The sequence below is a fragment of the Mobula hypostoma genome, chromosome 1 (assembly GCF_963921235.1).
Source record: "Mobula hypostoma chromosome 1, sMobHyp1.1, whole genome shotgun sequence".
Lineage (NCBI taxonomy): Eukaryota > Metazoa > Chordata > Chondrichthyes > Myliobatiformes > Myliobatidae > Mobula > Mobula hypostoma.
This window is the reverse complement of record NC_086097.1, coordinates 102,061,476-102,082,615: the sequence shown is the minus strand read 5'-3', so window position 1 is coordinate 102,082,615 and position 21,140 is coordinate 102,061,476. Positions and strand designations below refer to the sequence as shown.

The 21,140-nt window shown below is 44.2% G+C and overlaps 1 protein-coding gene across 1 annotated transcript in view; it reads right to left on the bottom strand.

Moving 5' to 3' along the window:
* dnal1 (dynein, axonemal, light chain 1) overlaps positions 1 to 21,140 on the bottom strand; it is a 114,364-nt gene that overhangs the window by 27,379 nt on the left and 65,845 nt on the right. Inside the window, exons 5-6 of the mRNA XM_063032882.1 lie at positions 16,468 to 16,523; positions 2,752 to 2,878 (exon numbers count right to left, since the gene is read on the bottom strand). Of these exons, the coding sequence (XP_062888952.1) occupies positions 2,752 to 2,878; positions 16,468 to 16,523 (183 nt within the window). The remainder of the gene's footprint in view (positions 1 to 2,751; positions 2,879 to 16,467; positions 16,524 to 21,140) is intronic.

The following is a 21,140-nucleotide window of genomic DNA, read 5'->3' as shown; positions in this document are numbered from 1 at the left end:
TAGGGAGATGCCAATCGATATTTGGGAAATTAAAATCTCCCATCACGACAACTCTGTTATTATTACACCGTTCTAGGACCTGCTTCCCTATCTGCTCCTTAATATCCCTGTTACTATTGGGCAGCCTATAAAAAACACCAAATTATTGTCCCCCTCCTGTTCCTAACCTCCCCCACAGAGACTCAGTAGACAATCCCTCCATGGCGTCCACCTTTTCTGCAGCCGTGACACTATCTCTGATCAACAGTGCCATGCCCCCACCTCTTTTGCCTCCCTCCCTGTCCTTTTTGAAACATCTAAAACCTGACACTCGAAGTAACCATTCCTGTCCCTGAGCCATCCAAGTCTTTAATGGCCACAACATCATAGCTCCAAGTACTGATCCACGCTCTAAGCTCATCCACTTTGTTCACAACACTCCTTGTGTTAAAATAGATGCATCTCAAACCTTCAGTCTGAGCGCGTCCCTTCTCTATCACCTGCCTATCCTCCCTCTTGCACTGTCTGCAAGCTTGCTCTATTTGTGAGCCAACCTCCTCTTCCCCAGTCTCTTCAGTTCGGTTCCCACCCCCCAACAATTTTAGTTTAAACTCTCCCCAGTAGCCTTAGCAAACCTCCCCGGCAGGATATTGGTCCCCCTGGGATTCAAGTGCAATCTGTCCTTTTGGTACAGGTCACATCTGCCCCAAAAGAGGTCCCAATGATCCAGAAATCTGAATCCCTGCCCCCTGCCCCCTGCTCCAAACTCTCAGTCACGCATTTATCCTCCACCTCATTCTATTCCTATTCTCACTGTTGTGTGGCACAGGCAGTAATCCAGAGATTACTACCTTTGCGGTCCTGCTTCTCAACATTCTTCCTAACTCCCTGTACTCTTTTTTTCAGGACCTCTTCCCTTTTCCTACCTATGTCATTGGTACCAGACCTCTGGCTGTTCTCCCTCCCACTGCAGGATATCTCGATCTGAAACATCCCGGACCCTGGCACCTGGGAGGCAAACTACCGTCCGAGTTTCTTTCCTGCGACCACAGAATTGCCTGTCTGAGCCCCTAACTATAGAGTCCTCTATCACTACTGCCATCCTCTTCCTTTCCCTACCTTTCTGAACCACAGGGCCAGACTCTGTGCCAGAGGCACGGCCATTGTCGCTTCCCCCAGGTAGGCTGTTCCCCCCCCCCCCCGAACAGTACTCAAACAGGAGTACTTATTGCCAAGGGGTACAGCCACAGGGGTACTCTTTAGTACCTGACTCCTCCCCTTCCCCCTCCTAAAGGTGACCCACTTGTCTGTCTCCCCTGGCCCTGGCGTGACCACCTGCCTATAACTCCTTTCTATCACCTCCCTGACCAGGCGCAGGTCATCGAGCTGCATCTCCAGTTCCCTAACTCGGTCCCTTAGGAGCTGCAGCTCGACACACCGGGTGCAGATATGGCCATCCGGGAGGCTGTCCATTTAGAAAATAGTCAACCCTTTCATTTCTTCTACCAATGTGCATGACCATACACTTCCCAACACAATATTCCATCTACCATTTCTTTGCCCATTCTCCTAATCTGCCTAACTCCTTCTGTAGCCTCTCTACTTCCTCAAACCTACCTGCCCCTCCACCTATCTTCATATCATATGTAAACTTTGCAACAAAGACATCAATTCCATCATCCAAATCACTGATACATAATGTAAAAAGTATCAGTCCCAACATAGACCCCTGTGGAACACCACCTGTCATATTCCCATTCTTTGCCTCCTGCCAATCAGCCACTGCTCTATCCATGCTAGAATCTTTCCTGTTACATCATGGGCTCGTAGCTTGTTAAGCAGCCTCATGCGTGGCACTTTGTCAAAGACCTTCTGAAAATCCAAGTACACAACATCATCCGATTCTCCCTTGTCTATGCTGCTTATTATTTCAAAGAATTCCAACAGATTTGTCAGGCAAGATTTTCCCTCGAGGAAACCTGCTGACTATGGCTTATTTTATCATGTGCCTTCCAAGTACCCCGAGACATGACCATACACTTCCCAGCACTGAATTCTAAATGCCTTTTCTTTGCCCACTCTTCTGATTTGTTTACGTCCTTCCGTAGCCTCTCTATTTCCTCAAAAATACCTGCTCCTCCACCTATCTTTGTACTGTCTGCAAACTTAACAACAAAGCCATCAATTCCATAATCCAAATCATTGACATATAATGTAAAAAGAATATGGGTCAGTAAGGTAATTCATTATATAGATATAATTGGCAGTGCAGGCTCGTTGAAGAATATGGATCAGTAGGGTAATTCATTATATAGGTATAATTGGCAGTGCAGGCTCGTTGAAGAATATGGATCTGTAGGGTAATTCATTATGTGGGTGTAATCGGCAGTGCAGGCTCGTTGGATCAGAATGGCCTGTTACTGTGTGGTATTTCTAAGAAGTAACTTTTGTACGGAAGACTCAATCATAGCTTTAAGGGCCAAAGAAACAGTATTGTTTGCTGGTGAAGTGCAAATATTCCCATAAAGGACTAACTTACACTATTTTGAAGGGCGCTAGGTGAGTTTTTGCTGCTATACTGACCAATATTTATTCCTCAACCATGAGTGTTGAATCACATCAAACACAAATCGGTCATCCTGCTTCTTGCATGAGAACAGAGGCTGTATTTCAAAAATATTTCATTGATGATAAAGCATTTTTATGTTTTGATGTTATTATATGCTCTGAAGAAATGCAAGTTTTTCTTAAAAAAAAAGACATGGAACGTACCCCAATCCTTCACTAGGTTGTTCGACATGTATAGTACTTGTAGCTGCTTCATAGCATGAATTCCTTTAAGCTTCTCTATTAAATTATATGATATCCACAATTCTTCCAATGTCTCCCCGACTGCCTCCTGCAGAAAGTCAAACTGATTACAACAGCAAATGTACATAATGCTAGGAAGCTTCACTCGTTTCTTTGTACCAGCATTTAATGATCAAATAACAATTATTTCATTCCTGTGGAGTCTAGCAGTGCAAAAGGATTTGAAAGTTAAATAGGAAAATAGGCAAGCTGGCAGAATATTGAAGTTAATCCACAAGGCAAGGTACATTTAAGAATAGCTAAAAGCTAGTGGACAGGTACAAAAGAAAATTAATATAAACAAAGTAACCATCTTTACAAGATGAGCATCAAAAGAAGGAAGGAAAGTAAGAAAGAAGGAAATGCAGAGTTTTAGGGTGAGAAATCTAGAGAAGAATTAAATATTGTTCTTTTTCTCAGGGGACTGGGTTACCACGCATGGAAATATGTTAATAAAAATTTGTTTGGTAAACATCCGGAGCACAACTTCTAGTTCTGGACACCATGTTTCTGATATATTGGTTTTGTAAGGGGTTGCTGTGCAGTCATTAGACTGGTATCAAAATGGAGAGGTTTAAATTATGAAAATAGATTCAATAGTTCCATTTAATATCAGAGAAATATATACAATATACATCCTGATATTCTTTTTCTTCCCAGACATCCATGAAAACTGGAGTTCCCCAAAGAATGAAAGACAGTTAGAACATTAGACCCCAAAGCCCCCTCCAACTCCCCCCCACACACAAGCAGCAAAGCAACAATCCTCCCCTACTTCCACCCATTTTCACAAAAAAGCATCAGCACCCTCTAATCACCAAACGAGCAATAGCAAGGCCCCCCCCCATAAAGACCATGATAAGGAGTACGACAAAAACTAGTTGTTCACCCAACAATTCGACCTGCCACAGGCTCTCTCTCTAATAGAGGGAAAAAAAGGTGTCCCTTTTCACAGCGAGGCGGAAGGCCATAACAAAACAACACGCTGATTTATGGTATTGTAAGTCTGTCGCACCGCTCCCCCTCTCCTCTCCTTCCCCACCCTGCAAAGTTCTGTGATCTGAGAATTCGCAACAATCTCGAGAGCGAGAGAGTTACATAGATAGTAATGAATAACCTTCTCTCCCCTCTGCTCTACCACCATTTCAGTCACCCAATCTCCATCCAATTTCAAACATTCCTTTTGCAAATCACTTCCACCTGTAAATTAAGTATATTGCTTTCCAACTTTTTCCAGTTCTGATGAAAGATCATTGACCTGAAACATTATTCTGTTAACACACATCAAAGTTGCTGGTGAACGCAGCAGGCCAGGCAGCGTCTCTAGGAAGAGGTACAGTTGACAAGGGTCTCAGCCCGAAACATCAACTGTACCTCTTCCTAGAGATGCTGCCTGGCCTGCTGCGTTCACCAGCAATTTTGATGTGTGTTGCTTGTATTTCCAGCATCTGCAGAATTCCTCGTGTTTACATTATTCTGTTTCTTGCTCCACAAGTGTTGTCTGGCCTGCTGAATCTTTCAAGTGTTTACTGAATATGCTAAATTTGTATTCCCTTAATTGTGAGATGGGCAATTTAGATGTAACCAAGAACCGTTCTCAGATGAATTTAAGTTAGAGATACCACTAGACAGATTAAATGATTCATATATTAACTAAATAAATACAATAAAAATCCAATGAATGAAATGCCCATTATTATGGACTCTTCTTATCATTGATAAGACATTCCTTTTATAAATTTGGAACAGGAATGAAGCTGTGCTGTTATTTAAATGACGTAGACTTTGCGGCTGTAACATTTGTGAAACAGGCAGTATTAATCTTTCTCACTCACTCTACAAAACTGAAGGTCTCCTACATGAAAATCTGAAGCTGCAGTCTGGAATTTCTTACTGCTCCACTAGCTACAGTTTGCAATTTGCTCCAATGTTGCTTCTGGATATTAGTGATCTGATGACAACTTCAGGTATTTCCAAACTTTTCTCAGAGTAGATTAGCCTGAAAATATTATGCTTTGTGTATGATATATATAGATCCACTAAAGCAAAATTAATGGCAATTTGGAATTGGTAGTATCTTGCTGGCTCTAAACTACTAATTTTGTTTGGGTTACTTTATTTGTCTTCAGACTAATATTCCAAAAATTAAAAAAAGATTTTATTTTTGAAATTAAGTTTGATTCTGATACCTACGTTTACTGCACCGTTATGTTCCAATGACTGTTTTACATTCATAGCAGATGTCTAAAGCATCAGCATACAGTATTAGCAATAAGTAGAAGATGGACAAAGGAATAGGAGCAGTAGATAATACTAAAGAAAGAACATGTACACCATTGAATGGCATCAGACTGAAACATCAGAGGTCAAAGATAGGTTTTTATTGCCAGATTGTCCAGGATTGAATCGCTCGTCATATGAAGAGTGTTTGATGGCTCTGGGCCTGTATTCACTAGAATTCAGAAGAATGAGGGGTGGGCTAATTGAAACCTATTGAATGTTGAAAAGTCTTGACAGAGTGGATGTGGAGAGGATATTTCCTATGGTGGGAGAGTCTATGATCAGAGGACACAGCCTCAAAATAGAAGGGCATCTTTTTAGAAAGGAGATGAGGACGAAATTCTTTAGCCAGAGTGGTGGACCTATGGAATTTGTTTCCACATACAGCTGTGGAGGTCCAGTCATTAGGTATATTTAAGGCAGAAGTTGATAGATTCTTGATTGTTTGAGGCGAGAAAGCAGGAGATTGAGGCCGAGAGGAAAAATGGATCATCATGATGGAATGGCAGAGCAGACTCAATGGGCCAAATGGCCTAATTATGCTCCTGTATCTTAAGGTCTTATAATACAAATGGAGACACCAGGCTAAATATAGAAAACAAAGTGGAAAAGTTAATAAAAGGTCAGAGAGAAAGAAGATGACTCTGAGCCATCTTCTTTTCTTGCAGATACCATCAGGTAGGAGGTACAGAGAATTAAATCTCACACCACCAAGTTTAAGAACCAACTACTTCTCTGCAAACATTTGATTCCTGACCAACTGCCATAGCCTTAATCACTACAATTTAGCATTACTACTTTGAACACTGCACAAAATTGACATTTTTGTTCTAATTATATCCTTTCATGTAAAAATTCTGTATAATTTATGCTTATTTTATCTTTTTCTTATGAATGCTGCTTGTATGATGCTATGTACCTGGAATGCAGCTGCAAGTACTTGAGCATATGACAATAAATCTGACTTCGACTTTTAGAGTGTTGAAGTTAACAAGAGAAACCTCAATGTCTTCTATACTAACAAAAATGGATAGTAAGAGGGCTGGGCTAAATAAAGATTAAAATAGGAATCTATGCATGGAGCCAGAGATCATGGCTGAAACACATATTAGTATTTGGAATCTATTAATCACCAGGCAGAGGACAGTACCAACATCTCAGCAAAAGTGGAGAAGTAGATCAGAATCAGAATCCGGTTTAATTTCTCCGGCATATGTTGTGAAATTTGTTGTCCATGCAACAGCAGTACAATGAAATACACAATAATAGAGGAAAAAAATGCTGACCCACCATAGAATCTGGGCCATTCTCTCAGTAGCAGAGACACCGTAAAGTGTTGCACCTTGTCTGCTTGGGCCATGTCCCCTTTTGCAATCGCTGACCAAACGGTATCTATGCACAGGTCACCTCACTGAGTGGTGGCCACTTCCCCAGAACTCAAATCCGGCAACTGCTTTGTTTTCAGAGCACTCAGGTGACAGTAAGCTTGTGGAATGGCACCATCAGAAGCTCCCAAATGACCTACTGCTTGATTCTGCCCTGCCTTTCCTTTGCCTTCCCCATGATGGAAAACTGGCACGTATCAGGACAATGCATCAACATCAAAGTTCCAACGCCCTGGCTGGTACTTCAGGCTGAAATCATGGGCAAACAACGCTGCCAACCACTGATGGCCAGTGGCATCCAATTTTACCGAAGTCAGGAAATAAGTTAATGGGTTGTTGTCAGTCCTCACCTTGTACTTGGCACCATATAGATAGTCACTTAGCTTATCCACCACAGCCCACTTCAATGCCAGGAACTCCAACTTGTGTGTGGGGTTGTTTTGCTCAGAGGGTGACAAACGCTACAGGTCTCAACCCTGTGCCCTGATCCTCATACAGAACACCCCCTAAGCCCTCCCTGCTGGCATCTGTATGCAGTGCATATAGCAATCAGGGGTCGGCAAAAACCAGCACAGGTGCTTTCATCAGTACCTCCTTCAGCAACTGAAAGGCCTCTTCACATTTTGCATCCCATCTTTGTACAAAATGCTCTGAAGAGCTAAGGTAATCTTCACCATCCTCTCCTTTCACCCGCCTCCCTTTCTTCCCCATGGGAGGGTAACCACACAGAAGCTGATTTAAAGGGTGATTCACTTGAACCTCTGATAGCACCCACAGAACCCCAGGAACAAGCGCAGGCAGCTCACAGTCTGGGGCCTTGGTTATCTGATCACTGCCTCTATCTTAGACGGATCTGTAACTACTCCATCCGTGAGACTGTGTGCCCAATGTAGCTAACAGATGTTTGGCAGAACTGGCCCATATCCAGGGAAAGTTTTAACCCTTCAGCTTTCAGGCAGCCCAGCACCTTCAGTAGCCTCACTTCATGTTCCTCCAATGTGGAACTGAACACTATGAGATCATCCAGGTAAACGAACATCTCAAGCAAGTTCATATTCCCCACTGTTTTCTCCATGACACACTGGAAAGTCACCAGGGCTCCCGATATGCCCTGGGGCATCATTTCAAAGTGGAAGAATCCCACTGGACATGTGAATGCCATCTCCTCTTTGTCAGCCTCACTCATAGGTATCTGATAATACCCACACTTCAAGTCCAGCACACTGAACTACTTCGCACCACTCAGGCAAGCCAATGTGTCCTTGATTCTCGGGACCGTATACTGGTCGGGGACTGTACAATTGTTCGGAGTTCGATAGTCCACACACATCTGTACCCTCCCATTCTTCTTCCTGGCCACCACTATTGGAGACACATAGAGGCTTCTGGATTCAGCGATGAGTCCTTCTGCTTCCACAGATGCTGCCAAACATCCTCCACCTCTTCAGGTGACAGTTGCCATGACCTTTCTCTGAACAGGATGTCCTCTGTCATCCGGATGGTGTGGCGAGTGCTCTTGGAACAACTCACATCAAACTTGTCAGTAGAAAAGACACTTCCCATCTTCAACATTTTCTCTATTAACCTCCTCTTCCAACCTCCAGGTACTGGGGGGTCCCCAAATTTGAATGACTTGGCAGTCAACTTTCCCTTTTATGGAGACAGATTCTCCCTGGCTTGTCTCACAGGGACACTAGACATTATTGGCACTGGAAAGAGATACCGCCTGACCCTGAGGGTGACTTCCCTCTCTGAGGTATTCCTGACAATCAATGTCATCCTGTTCACCTGTACAACCGAGAGCTTTGGCTGTTCGGGCCTCACCAGTACCATAGCAGGTAAGCATGATTCCTCTTCATGGTCTTCCAAAACATCCACTGAGGACCTCGGCATCAGGCATTCTGGGAAATTTGGGGCTTCCTGTCACTCTAGCTACTTCCCCAGGCTGTAACACGACTGGTTTGGACTGGGTGTATCACACCATCCCTTGTTTATGCTCATCATCCAGCCCAGTGTGGCCATGCACTTCCTCAAAAGCAGCTTGGGACACAGGGCATTGCTTTCAGAAATCTCTCCAACTTTCTCCTTTCAGGCTCCTACTGCCCTCCCACTTACAATAGGAGTATTACTGTCACAATAGGGTTTATTTTAATGAAATAAGTAGTGCAAATTTTTTTTTAAAGTATTGGATGTGATAAAAACTTGACAAGAAAGTAGTACTGGAACAGCTGACCGAAGGATGGAAGTGCCTCCTAGGCTACTGAGAGATTCAGAAGAGAATTGCAAGAAGGCTAGGAACGTGCTTTTTGGCATAGCAGTGGATAGAGGAATGTGAAAATATTACATCCTTGCCCAGAAGGAAGTCCGAGGAAAATCTGGATCCATGGGTTGGCCAACATAACCTGAGTGGTAAAGAATCACTTTTAAAATGGTAATCAATAAAAATTACTAATAGTAACCTTCAGAAATCTGAATAAAGGAGAGCTATCATTGGATTTTTAGAGGCAAACTAGGTTTCACTAACTAAGTGTTTTGACAGGGAAAGTCCATGAAAGTAATGCAATGGATGTCAACATCTCAGTTGTACAGGTGAACAGGATGACATTGATTGTCAGGAATACCTCGGAGAGAGAGGTCACCCTCAGGGTCAAGCAGCAAATGCCAATGGTGTATCTCTTTCCAGTGCCAGTAATGTCTAATATCCTTGTGAGACAAGGCAGGGAGAAACTCTCTCTGAAAAAGGGAAAGTTGACTGCTGAGTCATTCAACTTTGGGGACTCCCCAGTACCTGGAGGTTGGAAGAAGAGGTTGATAGAGAAAATGTTGAAGCTGGGAGGTGTCTTTTCTACTGACAAGTTTGATGTGGGTTGTTCCAAGAGCACTTGCCACACCATCCAGGTGACAGAGAAAGGTCATGGCGACTGTCACCTGCAGAGGTGGAGGATGTTTGGCAGCATCTGTGGAAGCTGAAGGAAGCTGGGATCATCACTGAGTCCAGAAGCCCCTATGTGTCTCCAATAGTGGTGGCCAGGAAGAAGAATGGAAGGTACGGAAAGTGTGTGGACTATCGAACTCTGAACAGTCGTACAGTCCCCGACCAGTGTACGGTCCCGAGAATCGAGGACACATTGGCTTGGATTTTAATATATGGGGTTTCTGAGATTGAGGTAGGACCTCCCACTAAGAATAAGAATACCGAGCACCTCTTACTTTATGACATCATTGTGTGCTGTGACGTATGACATCATTGTGTGGTGTGTCATATGACATCATCATTATGTGCTGTGTCGTCATATAGGCATCCGTTAGTCTCGTGAGACTATGGATTTGCGCCTTGGAAGGTCTCCAGGGCGCAGGTCTGGGTAAGGTTGTATGGGAGACCGGCAGTTGCCCATGCTGCAAGTCTCCCCTCTCCACGACACCGATGTTGTCCAAGGGACTCTAGATTTTCCAGTCTATCTCATGGTGGGAAAAGCTCTAAAAATAAACCAGGAAATTATAGGCTGGTGAGAATGGTATCAGCAGTGGGAAAATTATTGGAAGATATTCTAAGGGACCAGATATATGAGAATTTGGATAGACAGGGACTGATCTAAGAAGAGTCGGCATGGCTTTGTGTGTGGTAGGTCGTGTTTAACCAATCTTATTGCGTTTTTCCAAGGAAGCTACTAAGAAAGTCGATGAAGACAAGGCAGTGGATGCTGTCTATGGGGACTTTAACAAGGCATCTGACAAGGTCCTACATGGGAGGTTGGTCAAGAAGTTTCAGTCGCAAGAAACCAAAGAGTGGTAATAGATGATTCCCTCTGACTGGAGATGTGTCTAGTGGAGTGCCACAGGGATCAGTGCTGGGTCCATTGTTGTTTGTAATCTATATCAATGATCTGGATGATAATGTGGTTAACTGGGTCAGCAAACTTGTGGATGGCACCAAGCCTGGGGGTGTAGTGGACAGCGAGGAAGGCTACAATAGCTTGCAATGGGATCTGGATCAGTTGGCAAAATGGGATGAGAAATGGAAGATGGAATTTAATCCAGACAAGTACGAGGTTTTGCACTTCGGTACTACCAACCAGGGTAGGTCTTACAGAGTGAATGGTTGGGCACTTAGGAGTGTGGTAGAACAAAGGTAGAATGCAGGTCCATAATTCATTGAAAGTGGTGTCACAGGTAGATAGGTTTGTAAAGAAAGCTTTTGACACATTGGCCTTCATAAATCAAAGTACAGAATACAGGAGATGGGATAGGTGAAGCCTAATTTGGGGTATTGTGTGTAGTTTTGGTCACCTACCTAGAAGAAAGATGTAAATAAAGTTGAAAGAGTACAGAGAAAAATTACAAGGATGTTGTCGAGTCCGGAGGACCTGAGTTATAAAGAAAGATTGAATATGTTGGGACTTTATTCCTTGGAAGATTGAGAGGAGATTTGATAGAGGTATACAAAATTTTGAGGGTACAGATAGGGTAAATACAAGTAAGCTTTTTACGCTGAGGTTGGGTGGGCCAACAACTGGAGGTCATGGATTAAGGATGAAAGATTAAAAAATTTAAAGGGAATATCATGGGAAACTTCTTCACTCAGAGGGCTGTGAGAGCTGCCAGCACAAGTGGTGCAAACGAACTCGATTTCAACGTTTTAAGCGAAATTTGGATAGGTACATGGATGGTAGGAGTATGGAGGGCTATGGTACCGGTGCAGGTCAATGGATGTAGGCAGCTTAAATGGTTTGGCATTGATTAGATGGGTCAATGGGCCTGCTTCTGTGCTGTACTCTTCTATGAGTCTATGACAAATGTTCCTGCTCAGTCAGTCAGCGGGTGCCGTCCTGAATCCGGGGTTGGCGGATTCTGCTACCTTATCAAAAATCAACAAGCTCACAAACTGAACTGGAGACCTTTCTGCTCCATATGGCACTGTAGTCTTTAACCTAATTTATCCCTGATGGCATCAACAAGTGGCGACTCTGCGTGCAGCTCCGATGAGAATCGTCAAATATCCCCATTCAGGACTACTACAGTTGAGATCCACAGTTACAGTCATACTTCAGTAAGCAGATTGTTTCAAAACATTTAAAAACATCTATCGATACTCAAATCCAGAAGGTCCCAGACTGCAGACTCATGTTGTGAGTGCAGTTCCCCTTTAAGAAAGCATGGAAGCCAAGCCGGTCTATAGGTGCAATTGAAACAAGAGGCTTTTGATGCAGCCCCTCCTCTCCTTTTCCTCTAATCCCAACTGTCTTGCTGGTGAATGTACAGTCTAAATTTGAAGACCTCAGAACAAGAATACAGTACCAGATGGACATCAGGGACTGCTGTGTACACTGATTTATGGAAACACGGTTCACCCCTGCCATTTTGGATGCAGTGCTGAAAATGACTTCACCATTCTCTGCAAAGGCAGGACAACTCAGTCTTTTTAAGGAGTATACTTTATGATCAACTCACCACGGTGCACAGACATGGCAGTTCTATCTCGGTCCTGACCAGCTGACCAGGAATATCTTGCTGAAATTTCATCCATTTTATCTGCTGAGGGCATTTTCCACCATCAGCCGGGTAGTGGTGTACATTCCACCTCAATTTAACACCTGGCAGGCACTGGAGGAGCTGAGCACCGTGATCAGCAGTCACAAATCTGCACAGCCAGATGCTTTCCATATTATTACAGGGAATTTCAACCAGGCCAGCTTGAAGAAGTCTCTGAACCACCAACATATTGCCTGTGGAACCAGAGGAGCCAACACACTTGACCACCATTATACCACCGTCATGAATGCTTACAGTGGCATCCCACGAGCATACTTTGGAAAGAGCTACCACCTGGCTGTATTTCTGCTCCTGGTGTATAGGCAAAGACTAAAGACCACAGCACCAGTGGTGATGAACAAGGTGGAATGGTCAAGAGAAGAGGAGGTGCTCTTACAAGACTGCTTTAAGACCAAAAGACATGGAAGCAAAATTAGGCCATTCAGCCCATCAAGTCTGCTCCACCATTATATTATGGCTGATCCCAGATCCCAGTCAACTCCATACACCTGCCTTCACAGCATTTCCTTTGATGCTGTGACTGATCAGAAACGATCAACTTCTGCCTTAAATATACCCACAGACTTGGCATCCATCGCAGTCTGTGGCAGAGCATTCCACAGATTCACCACTCTCTGGCTAAAACAATTCCTCCTTACCTCTGTTCTAAAAGGTCAACCCTCAATTTTGAGGCTGTGCCCTCTAGTTCTGGATACCCCCACTAGAAGAAACATCCTCTCCACATCCATTCTATCTAGTCCGTTCAACATTCAGTAGGTTTCAATGAGATCTCTCCACATTCTTCTAAATTCCAGTGATTACAGGCCCAAAGCTGTTAAACACTCATTTGTTAACCCCTTCATTTCCAGAATCATCCTCGTGTAACGTGCTGTAAGGTTTCACTGCTAACGTAATGGCCGCTCTGAGGGACTGGCACCCTCAGTCTGGGGGTGACATGACCCGGTACAGAATCTGGTTCTGCAACTCCAACCAAAGCCATTGTCTCAATAATGGAGCTTGCAGGCCTTCACGAACCTCCTCACAAGAGGGGTGTTGGTCCCCACCAGAATTGAAACGCCGCCCTTCTTGCAAAACACAAAGTCTAATCCAGGTGTGAAAGGCAGTGACATAGCTCCCCAATACACTAGGGGTCACACTCTGTTCCCCCGGTGCTACATAGGCCAGCCTATCCTAATTCTCTGAAACCTCTGCACCCCCTCACCTAACTCTTCAGGTTCAGACACGACTTCAGATAAGTCTTTGGTGGTAAGTTGCCCTCGTCAGTCCCAAAACAAAGGTCAATGGGCAACCTGGCCTTGCGCCCAAACATCAGATAGTATGGTGAGTACCCGGTAGCTTCAACAAAAGATGGAAGGGCGGGCGTGTCTTACGAGACTGTTGGAGACCCCAAGCAATCAGGTCCTGGGACTGGGCACCCCTGGCTATCTGGTCCACTCTTAACTAATCCACCTCAGCTGCCTGAATGACCCCTCTGTGCTGCAAGCAATTTAGCTGCCTCTCGAGTCGAAAAATATAAGCAGAAAGCTTCTCCACCTTCTCCTGTTGCATGTTTTCTCTCCTCTTTTCTCCCTGGCAAAAGACTGCAAAACCCCAGCTCCCAGACCCACAAGAAAGAACTAGATCTGTGGCATTCACGACTGGTGATCCAGAGCTATACAAAAAGCCCAGGTATGATCTATGGAAGGCTATTTTAAGAGCAAAAAAAAAATTCATATCGAAGTTAGAGATGAACATAAAGTCTGGCAGGGTTTGCAGGCTACTACTTCCTACAAGACGAAGTCTAACATCATGAATGGCTGTGATGCTTCACTCCCAAATGAGCTCAACACCTTTTATGCATGCTTTAAAAGAGAGAATAAAACTACACTTCTGCGAATTCTTGCAGCATCTGGTGACCCCATGATCTCTGTCTCGGAATGTGACATCAGAACATGTTTCAAGAATGTGAACTTTCGCAGGGCATCAGGCCCTGATGGTACATCTGGTAGGGCACTGAAAACCTGTGCCAACCAACTGGTGGAATTTTTCAAGGATATCTTCCATCTCTCGCAGTTGCAGTCAGATTCCCACCCATTCAAAAGGGCAACAATTATACCCGTGTCAAAGAAGAGCTGGATGAGGTGTTTCAATGACCATTGCCCACTTGCACTCACATCTACTGTGAAGTCAGTGGTCTGAGAAGCTGGGCATGGCCAGAATCAACTCCTGTCCAAGGAAGGATCTCGACCCATTGCAATTTGCATATTGCCACAATAGGTCTACTGTGGATGCAATTGCACTGGCTCTCACTTGGACTTGGATCACCTGGGCAGTAGTAATACCCAAGTCAGGCTGCTGTTTATTGTTTACAGCTAAGCATTCAACACCATCATACCTTTAGTCCTAATTAACAAGCTCCAAAACCTGGGCCTCTGTACCTCCATCTGCATCTGGACCCTCGATTTCCTCATTGGGAGACCACAGTCAAGGTGGATCAGAAATAACAACTCACTGACAACCAACACTAGTGCACATCAAGGTTAAACATTTAGCAGACTGCTCTACTCTCTACACTCATGACTGTGTGGCTACGCACAGCTCAAACCACATCTATAAATTTTCCAATGACACAACTATTATTAACAGAATTTCAGATGGTGATGACAAGTGTGACGAAAGAGGGTTACAAAAGTACACATAGACTAAGATGTTAACTGTCCTGTGCTAGCACCAGTGGGATCAACAGTTGATCTGCCACCTGTCTTCAGGAGAGAGAGATAAGTAAGACAATGGAGTAGCATTTGGAAATGTTAATGAAGAGACGAGAGAGTTTAACGGAAGGAGACACCGGTCTGAATACTGTCAAGACTGGCTCCTTTTGAACCCTGAACTGTTTGAAGTGTGATGGACAGGCGATACCCCAGCAGGGGGATAAAAACGGGCAGGTTCGCTAAGACAACACACACGACACCACGAGATAACGAGACCCTGGAAGAGGTGCGCCCCCGCAAGTCGGTGCGAGTTTTGGAGGTCTGGTCGCGGGGCCAGCCATAGACGCACAGGGTGGAAAGATATGGTTGGCGGGAACCTGGTGTGTGTCCGCCCTTGCCTGGGTGTCGGGTTCACCGCTGAAGAACGATCGTGTCTGGAACGGAGGGGTCACAGTCGGTGACCTCAGAAGACATTACAAAGGGCTCGCCCGAAAGCTAACTGCGAGGAATATCGAAGGTCTGTTTGGAATCCGATTTGTATATTCATTCGTTTTCTCTCCCTCTCTCCAACGGCACGACGGCGATTACTGCGAACTGAACTAAACTGAACTCTGTCACTTGTGATTGAACATTTTATCCCTAGACTGCGATAGAGCTGATTGACCCTATTATCCTAGTTCTGTGTACATGTGTGTTTATTCATTGCTAACCTGTTGCATTTATATCCTTACTATTAGAGTACTGTGTTGCTTATTTCTTTAATAAAACTTTCTTAGTTCCAGTAATCCAGACTCCAACTGAGTGGTCCATTTCTGTTGGTTTGACAACCCAGTTACGGGGTACGTAACACAAGGAATACAGGAGTGAGATGGATCAGCTCTTTGAGTGGTGTCACAATAACCTTGCACTCAATGCTAAACCAAGGAACTGATTGTGGACTTCAGGAAAAAGTTGAGAGACAACACACCGGTCCTCATCGAGGGATCAACAGTGAGCAGTTTCAAGTTCCTGGGTGTCAACATGTCTGAAGATCTATCCTGGGTCCAACTTATCGATGCATTACAAAGAAAGCACACCAGCAGCTGTATTTCATTTGGAATTTGAGGAGACTTAACAAAGACTCTCAAAAATTTATACAGGTGTACCATAGGGAGCATTCTAACTGGTTGTTTCACCATCTGGTATGGAGGGGACACTGCATGGAATCGGAAAGAACTGTAGAAAGTTGTAAACTTAGCCAGTTTCATCTTGGGCATGAGCATCCCCTAAATCAATGACACCTTCAAAAGGCAATGGCTCAGGAATGTGGCACCCACCATTAATAATCCCCATCATCCAGGATGTACCCTCTTCTTTTTGCTACCATCTAGGAGGTGGTATGGAAGCCTGAAGATACACACTTAATGTTTCAGGAACAGTTTCTTCCCCTCCTCTATCAGATTTCTGAATGGACAATGAACCCATGATCACTACCTCACTATTGGAGGTGGGGGGGGGAGGGTGTGTGTGTGTGTGTGTGTGTGTGTGTGTGTGTGTGTGTGTGTGTGTGTGTATGTATATGTGTGTGTATACGTGTGTCTACCTATTGCAAGGTACTGCTAACACCAAACAAATTTCATAACATATGCCAGTGATATCAAACCTGATTCCAACTTTACTACACCATTACAGAAAGAAGTTTAGATTTTAATTAAGGACGTTAAAATCAAATAGTCAATCTGTTATTAACTTACCAGACCATTCAAATTCTTTATGTTGTTTCTTCCGAGAGATAGAATTTTCAATTTCTCTGGAAAACACAATAATTCACTATTACATTTAATTTTACAATAATCAGCATGGATGTGTCAGCATGTTCATCAAACCATCCAATCACGTTGGGCACGTCACTTAGGACTCTCCCCCACCCACTTAATCTTATGGAAGAGGGGAGAATAAAATCAGTAAAATCCAATGTGTAAACAAAAATAGATGGGTAGATGAAAGATAGATAGATAGGTGGATGGACAATATATAGATATTTATTGATCCCAAAGGAAATTACAGTGTCATAATACCATTACAAGAGGACAGATATACAAATAAACAAATATTAGAAGGGAAGTAAAGAATAAAAAATAAGTTACCTCAATCAGTTTAACAAGGGGGTCATCACTTTCCCAGCTATAGATAACTCATTATAGAGCCCATGGGCCGAGAGTAAGAATGACCTCATATAGCGCTTCTTGGAGCAGCACAGTTGTCTTAGTTGATTACCAAAAGTTCTCCTCTGTTCAGCCAAATGGCATACAGAGGGTGAGAGACATTATCCAGAATTCTCAGGATTTTCTGTAGGGTCCTTTGTTCTGCCACAGCCTCCAGTGTGTCCAATTTGACTCCTATAACAGAGCCAGCCTTTCTAATCAGTTTATTGAGCCTGTTGGCATCACTTGTGTTGATGCCATTGCCCCAGCACACCACAACAGAGAAGATTGTATTGGCGACAACAGACTGGTAGAACGTGTAACGGAGACGCCAGCATACTCCAAAGGACCTCAGTCTCCTCAAGAAGTGGAGGTGACTCTGCCCCTTCTCGTACAGAGCCTCTGTGTTGGTGTTCCACTCAGGTCTGTCATCCAAATGCACCCCCAGGTACTTTTGTAGGTCCTCACCACATCCATGTCATTCAGGTGAATAGTAACAGGAAGCAGTGCAGGCTTAGTCTTCCTAAAGTCCGTCACCATCTCCTTTGTCTTACAGATGTTGAGCCGCAGATGATTCAGCTTGCACCATTTGAGAAAGTCCTCCAGCAGGGGCCTGTATTCATCCTCCTGGCCTCCCTTTACACACCCAACTATTGCCGAGTCATCAGAGAATTTCTACAGATGACATGACTCAGTGTTATACCTAAAGTCCGAGGTATACAGGGCAAACAGGAAGGGAGCCAGTACTGTTTATAACCATGTCTCACACACAGCTCTGAAGCCACACAAACTGCAGTCTGCCAGTCAGCTCGTCCATTATTCAGGATACAATGGAAGTGCCAAACTGCATTGAACTGAGCTTTCCCCCCCAGCAATGAGGGGTGTATAGTATTGAAGGCACTTGAGAAATCAAAAAACATGATCCTCACAGTCAAGAGAAGATCTGCAGATGCCGGAAATCTGAGCCACACAAATAAAATGCTGGAGGAACTCAGCGGGGCAGGCAGCAACTATGGAAAAAAGCACAGTCGATGTTTCAGGCTGAAATTTTGTGTGTGATGGTCCTCACGGTGCTGCCTGCTTATCCAAATGAGAGCAGGCTCTGTACAGCAGGTAGATGACAACCTTATCGACTCCAATGTGCTCCTGGTAGGCAAACTGCATGAGGATTGATGGATGATCTGACCAGGGGTTGGAGGTGAACCATGACCAGCCTCTCTAGGGTCTTCATGTTGTGGGAGGTCAGGGCCACTGGACGGTACGCATTCAAGACTTTTGGTTGGCCCTTATTGGGTACTGAAACCACACATGATATTTTCCACATAGTCAGGACCCTTTCCAGGCTGAGATTCAGATTGAAGATGAGTTGGAGAACTCCACACAGCTACTCAGCACACTCCTTCAGGACCTTGGGGGTTCATACCATCTGGTCCCAATTCTTTGCCGTGTCTGAGTTTCCCCAGAGCCCTTCTCATCTCCTCAGTAGTGAAGGTGAGTCCATGATGACTGGGAAGTTGATGGAATGTGGGGGCTGGTGGAAGGTGAAGATTGGAACGATAGCAGTTGGTATCTGGAGATGTGGATGTTAGGTGCAGGGCAAGGAGGGGATGTAGACAGTGGTAGCCTGTGTTCATCCACATGTTGAACTGGGGAGGAGGGAGGAATGGAATGAAATGAAATTGAATTGAATTGGCTTTATTTCTTACATTCTTCACATACATGAGTAAAAATCTTTACTGAAAATCTGTCTGAAAGTGCAAAGTGCAAATTATAGCAATTTGTAGTAAATAGTATGTGCAGTAAGATAACTCGCCAATTCATGGTGTTAAAAGTCGGATGCGTCGCTTTTTTCGAGCTCTGTGCTTGAAGAACTTGGGTCTCTGGGTACACAGCCAGTAGCTAGCTCGCTCCTTACGATCTTCCGTCTCCCATGACGCACTGGCCTCGAGTCCGCCCGCCTCCAAAGCCACAAAAATCTGGCACCCTGAAGGTGTGCTAGTCTTCTAAGCCGAGTCCTTGGGATACCGAAAGGTGGCCGATCGTAAGACCCCAAGAGCAGGTCCCATTTCTGCCAAGAACTGGGTCAGGGTCTTCAAAAGAACCCCGAAAAGGAAAAAAAAGAGATATTAAAGATAGAAATAGAGCTGCCTCTGAAGATGCAAGCAGAGAAGTCGCCGTAGGGTGCCACCATCCTAAGCTCTGCCCTCCGCAAAATCTTCCTCCTTTACGCTGATTTGTCACCACCTTTGATTCAGCCAACCACAGTGGTGTTGTCAGCAAAAGGTAATTATGGCATTAACCTCGCAGTCATAAGTATAAAGCGAGCAGAACAGGGGGCTAAGCACACAGCCTTGTGGTGCACCCGTGCTGATGCTGACTGTGGAAGAGATGTTGCTGCCAATCTGAACTGACTAGGGTCTGCAAGTGAGGAAATTGAGGATCCAGTTGCACAAGGAGGTATTAATCATAGGTCTTGCAGCTTACTGATTAGCTTTGAGGGGATGATAGTTTTGAATGCAGAGCTACAGTCAACAGCACCCTGATGTACGCATCTTCACTGTCCGAATGTTCCAGGATTGAGTTAACAGCCTATGAAACGGCATCTCCTATTGACTTGTTGTGATAGTAAGCTAAGTGGAGTGGATCCAAGTCACTGCACGTCAATTAATGAATAAATAAAGGTGCAGTCAGACACAACTGTCTAAGTGATCTACATTAATCCCACTGAAAATTTAGTGCTCTGCTAGATCTTCTGAATGCTAGGAATGTAATTGAGGAAAATTTTGCAACCCACAAATACAACAGAAGCACAACTTCCCACCATAATTCAGCTGTGGGAGGCTCAGAAAACTTGTATGAGCCAGTTGGCTCTATAAGAGCTCAACGGGGCAGTGACAAGTACAACAGATTTTCCAAATCTGTCAACTGGGATTACACTGTAGAAGTTGTGGCAAGGCAAGGGTTAACAACATCCAGACAAAGTTAGATTGCAAACACAGTGCAGAGGGCCCAGGCAAGAAAGGTCTTTGAAGAGAAAAAGTACCCAATGTTTTCAGAGATAAATAAGCTCTTCTCAAGCTTCCAGCCAGGCACAAGTATCAACTTTAACCGATCTTTCGATGACAAACTCTGCCATCTTCATCAGGGATAATACCTCTACACATCTAGTCCGCTGGAATATATACTCCTGTCATCCGTCGCTCCTGAACGGTTAGTCCTCATCCAATCAGGCTTCCACTGTTCCATCTTGTTTACAATTGAATTCCAGCTCTTACTTGGAGCAAGACCTTTATCTTTGTTAAAATTCTTTTCCTCTGTTTTTATTTCAAAGGCTTCCTTCACCTGATGGTCCCAGAAACCACTGGTACAACACAGTAGTTATGTACCAAAGTCAATCCTATTGCTATTGTGAAATTGGCAGTAGCAGAGTATTGCATTCGTAATGGCTATAGGATTGACTTCAACAGCATAAAATGACTGATTGGATGAGGACTAACCAATCAGGAGGGACTGATGATGGGGGAGGTGGGGGTGAGAGTGTTATGTATAACACTGGACTAGACATGAGTAGGCATCATCTCTGAAGATGATGGCAGAGTTTGTCATTGAAAGATCAGTTACAATTGATATCTGTACCCGCCTGGAAGCAGAGAAGATTTATTCATCACTGAAGTGCATAGCCTCCCTTTACAGAGCAGATTCTTGGAGCCATTTTCACTTACTGGAGATGAGATAAGAATAAAACAGAAGGATGTGAAACACACACACACACACACACACACACCAAGGGGAAATTGCTTTACTAACTTCAAAGTATCATTGGTTGCCAGCTTGTAGTTTCTATTAACTTTTAATACCTGATTTGTGAATGGCGATTTGTCCTGCAAGCAAGGAATTGAAACATATGCAGCTCACCAAATGGTCAATATTTGTAACTGCCAGTCAATCCTGTATAAAAATGGCATTTCTCTGTTCACTTCAGAACAGTGTGGTGACAGGGACCTCGCTGCTCTCCTTGTGCACAAGTAAAATAAACTATGATGCGTGTGTTCAAGGTCCAGTTAATCAGCAATGACAGTTACTCAGAGGTACCAGCAAGATGGCTAGCCCCTTAACTTTGGTACACGGGAGAAAGGAATTCAGCCCTGGTAGCTGATCAATTCTAAATTCTAGACAGCTCATATTTGAGGAAGGGACTGAGACTGCTGCTGGAATACAAGCTT